We start from the raw sequence: 4,251 nt of genomic DNA on the forward strand, positions 1-4,251 counted from the left end.
TTATTTTCCTTGCTTAGCAGGTTGCTTCCCTTGCTTCTTAGTATGTTGTTTCCCCTGCTTTGCCTTATTAATCATAATAGAAGATATAGAATTAAATAGTAAAATAGAATAATTATTTGATGAAATTAAAGATTAAATGAAAATTACCTTTTCACATCCTCTTGCATTATGATTTTGTTCTCCACAATTACTACATGTCATCATTTTTCCTTTTCTTGTTTGCTTCCATACTCCTTGCCTCTTAACAGCTTCATCCTTTTCTCTTTCCCTCATAAGCTTAGGTCTACCAACAAGCTTGACCAATTCTGGTGGTTCAATGGCATGCAAAGGATCACATTTCCAGAATGGTTCTCCCCTAACAGGTTGTAACTTGTGTTTGTAAACTGCCAATGCTGCCTCTTTACTATAATACCAATGAATTTCTTTCTTTGGTATCATTTTCTTGTGCTCCATGGCCTTAATTGCATGTGGACATGGAATTCCAGTCAGATTCCATGTTTTGCATGTGCATTTTTTCTCTCTTAAGTTGACAATGTGTCTATCTGCACCTTCAGTAACCTCATAGCCATTATCCCCATTGCCACTCACCTTACAAACCTTGGAAATCTTCAAATACTGAATAAACAACAACTCACTTTTGGGACTAAATCCATCATCTTTCCACTTCCTCACAGCAACCTCTTTTGCTGCCAGCCTCTCCATTGTTTTGACCCTGATGTCTTCCAACATTCCAATAATTGGCTTGTACCTTGCTTCAAGTATCCAGGCATTGAATGATTCAGTAAAGTTATTGTCCACGGCCTGATTTTTGCACACTGTATCTAAATAGGCTCTGCACAATGCTTTGGGAGGATACTTGTCTATTAAATCCTGTCCAGCCTCTCCATTAACTTCCTTCATCTCTTGAAGTTGGTCCTCAAACTCCTCTGTAAATGATGACCATGCAGCCCACCATAGCAACTTTTTCAGCTCACCTTTACCCCATCTTTTAAACCAATTTGCCTCAATATGCCTTACACAATATCTCTGATGTGCTTCAGGTAAGACTGTCCTTACTGCTTCAAGCAGCCCCTAAGTATCAAATTAAAACAACTAAAATTAATAAAAGAAACAGTATCAAGCAAAGGAAAATAAATTGCAAATTAGTTGTATAATATTACCTTCTGCATATCTGATATGAATGTCAGTCCTTCACCATTTTGAAGTTCAAGTGAATGTTGCAAATGTTGCATAAACCATGTCCAAGTTCTCTTAGTCTCTTTATCTACCACAGCCCAAGCTAGAGGGTAGAAAGAGTTATTACTGTCTTGACCAACAGCACACAATACCTGTCCCTTAGTTTTCCCTTTAAGGAATGCACCATCTAATCCAATAAGTGGTCTTAACCCAGACTTAAAACCCAACTTTATTGCCTTGAAGCAGATATACATCTTAAGAAATTTTCTCTTACCATTAGATAGTGCCTCTTTAGACAAATCTATCACAATGTCAGACCCTGTATTACAACTTCTCAATTCAGTAGCATAACCCTCTAACTTATTGTAAGAGTCTACAAAGCTACCTTCTAAACTCTCCAATACCTCCTTTTTGGCTCTCTTGCTCTTTGCTTCACTTACATTTAGCTCAAAAACTCTATGTAAATCAGCATTCATTTCTTTGACCTTGTACTTGGGGTCACTTTGCAATTTGTCATTAAAATACAAGGCTATTGTTGAGTAATCTACTAAAGAGTTATCATATGTTGTTCCACACTCTATATGATCTACAAGTGTTTTGACACTAACTCCAAGAGTGGTCAAATCCCCAGAAATAAGAAGTAAAAATTGACAGCCATCAGCAGCACATGTATACCTCAATCTTTTTTTTATCACTTTTCACACAACTAGTTCTACCTTCTTAGCTAGAGCATAAAGTTTACAAAACTGTTTTGCTTCAGCTATGTCCTTGAAGGCCATACCCTTAACAATCTCCTTATAATCTTGCAAACTATCAGTTATATTCCTCTTTTTTTAGTAACAAAATTTTCTAATTCATCTGTATCATAATCTGAACAACTAAACACCATTCCATTAGTACTGTCATCTTCACTTTCACTACAGTCTGTGCCCTCATTAACAATTGGTGAAAGTAGAAATGACCCATCATGCATGATAATATCAGTTACATCAACAGACAATTCACAATCTTCAGTAGCAAACAAGTGAATAGATTTATACTCAGTAGAGATAAAAGATGTTAAGGTCCTAACTCCCTCATCACCTATTATTTCAAAATATTTTCCAATTGGAGCAAGTACAATAAGTTCTTGCACACCAACAAAACCTAACTTATTAATGTACTCATTCACTAAGTCAATAAAAGATATTAGGTCAGGATCATACCTTTTCCAATAAGTCACACATCCTCTATCATAATGTGGTTCTGGACTGGTTAGCCATTCACCACCATGATGAAAGTATATGGTAACTTCAACCATGTTAATGACCTACAAAGAGTTATGAAATAAGTAACAGTAGAGTATAAAACAGTGAGTATAAGTCACATTGACTCACATTGAGTTAAGAAAGTCAATTAGTAAGCATAAATAAGTAAGTTAATTAGTAAATAAGTAACAGTGAATATAAATCACATTGAGTCACATTGAGTTAAGAAAGTCAACTAGTAAGCATAAATAAGTAAGTTAATTAGTAAATAAGTAACAGTGAGTATAAGTCACATTAGGATTAAGTAAGTCAATTAGTAAGTCAAGGATTAAAGTAAGTCAAGTTAGTTAATTAAGTCACATTGAGTTAAGAGAGTCAATTAGTAAGCATAAATAAGTAAGTTAAGGAAGTCACGTTAGGATTAAAGTAAGTTAGTCACATTAGGATTAAAGTAAGTAAGTTAGTTAATTAAGTCGCATTGAGTTAAGAAAGTCAATTAGTGAGCATAAATAAGTAAGTTCAGTAAGTCACATTAGGATTAAAGTAAGTTAGTCACATAAGTAACATTGAGTTAAGAAAGTCAATTAGTAAGCATAAACAAGTAAGTTAAGTAAGTCACAGAGCATAAATAAGTAAGCTAAGTAAGTCACATTAGGATTAAAGTAAGTTAGTCACATTAGGATTAAAGTTGGTAAGTTACTTAATTAAGTCACATTGAGTTAAGAAAATCAATTAGTAAGCATAAATAAGTAAGTTAAGTAAGTCACATTAGGATTAAAGTAAGTTAGTCACATTAGGATTAAAGTTGGTAAGTTACTTAATTAAGTCACATTGAGTTAAGAAAATCAATTAGTAAGCATAAATAAGTAAGTTAAGTAAGTCACATTAGGATTAAAGTAAGTTAGTCACATTAGGATTAAAGTTGGTAAGTTACTTAATTAAGTCACATTGAGTTAAGAAAATCAATTAGTAAGCATAAATAAGTAAGTTAAGTAAGTCACATTAGGATTAAAGTAAGTTAGTCACATTAGGATTAAAGTTGGTAAGTTACTTAATTAAGTCACATTGAGTTAAGAAAATCAATTAGTAAGCATAAATAAGTAAGTTAAGTAAGTCACATTAGGATTAAAGTAAGTTAGTCACATTAGGATTAAAGTTGGTAAGTTACTTAATTAAGTCACATTGAGTTAAGAAAATCAATTAGTAAGCATAAATAAGTAAGTTAAGTAAGTCACATTAGGATTAAAGTAAGTTAGTCACATTAGGATTAAAGTTGGTAAGTTACTTAATTAAGTCACATTGAGTTAAGAAAATCAATTAGTAAGCATAAATAAGTAAGTTAAGTAAGTCACATTAGGATTAAAGTAGGTAAGTTAGTTAATTAGGATTAAAGTAGGTAAGTTAGTTAATTAAGTCACATGGAGTTAAGAAAGAAAGTCATATTAGTTAAGTAAGTCACATTTGGATTAGTAAGCACATTAGGATTAAGTAAGTCAATTAGTAAGTCAAGGATTAAAGTAAGTCAAGTTAGTTAATTAAGTCACATTGAGTAAGTTAAGAAAGTCATATTAGTTAAGTAAGTCACATTTGGATTAGTAAGCACATTAGGATTAAGTAAGTCAATTAGTAAGTCAAGGATTAAAGTAAGTCAAGTTAGTTAATTAAGTCACATTGAGTAAGTTAAGAAAGTCATATTAGTTAAGTAAGTCACATTTGGATTAGTAAGCACATTAGGATTAAGTAAGTCAATTAGTAAGTCAAGTTAGTTAATTAAGTCACATTGAGTAAGTTAAGAAAGTCATATTAGTTAAGTAAGTCACATTTGGAT

At 32.3% G+C, this 4,251-nt stretch overlaps 1 protein-coding gene across 1 annotated transcript; it reads right to left on the reverse strand.

The window, feature by feature from the left end:
- On the reverse strand, window positions 1–1,652 carry LOC107060431 (uncharacterized). The gene is made up of 3 exons (XM_015308396.1): window positions 1,161–1,652; window positions 148–1,071; window positions 1–63 (listed from the first exon to the last, which is right to left on the reverse strand). The coding sequence occupies exons 1-3, from the start codon at window positions 1,650–1,652 to the stop codon at window positions 1–3; spliced, it is 1,479 nt and encodes a 492-aa protein (XP_015163882.1).
- Between the last annotated feature and the right edge of the window lie 2,599 nt (window positions 1,653–4,251).

Source organism: Solanum tuberosum, unplaced genomic scaffold, assembly GCF_000226075.1.
Source record: "Solanum tuberosum cultivar DM 1-3 516 R44 unplaced genomic scaffold, SolTub_3.0 scf00080, whole genome shotgun sequence".
Classification (NCBI taxonomy): Eukaryota; Viridiplantae; Streptophyta; class Magnoliopsida; order Solanales; family Solanaceae; genus Solanum; species Solanum tuberosum.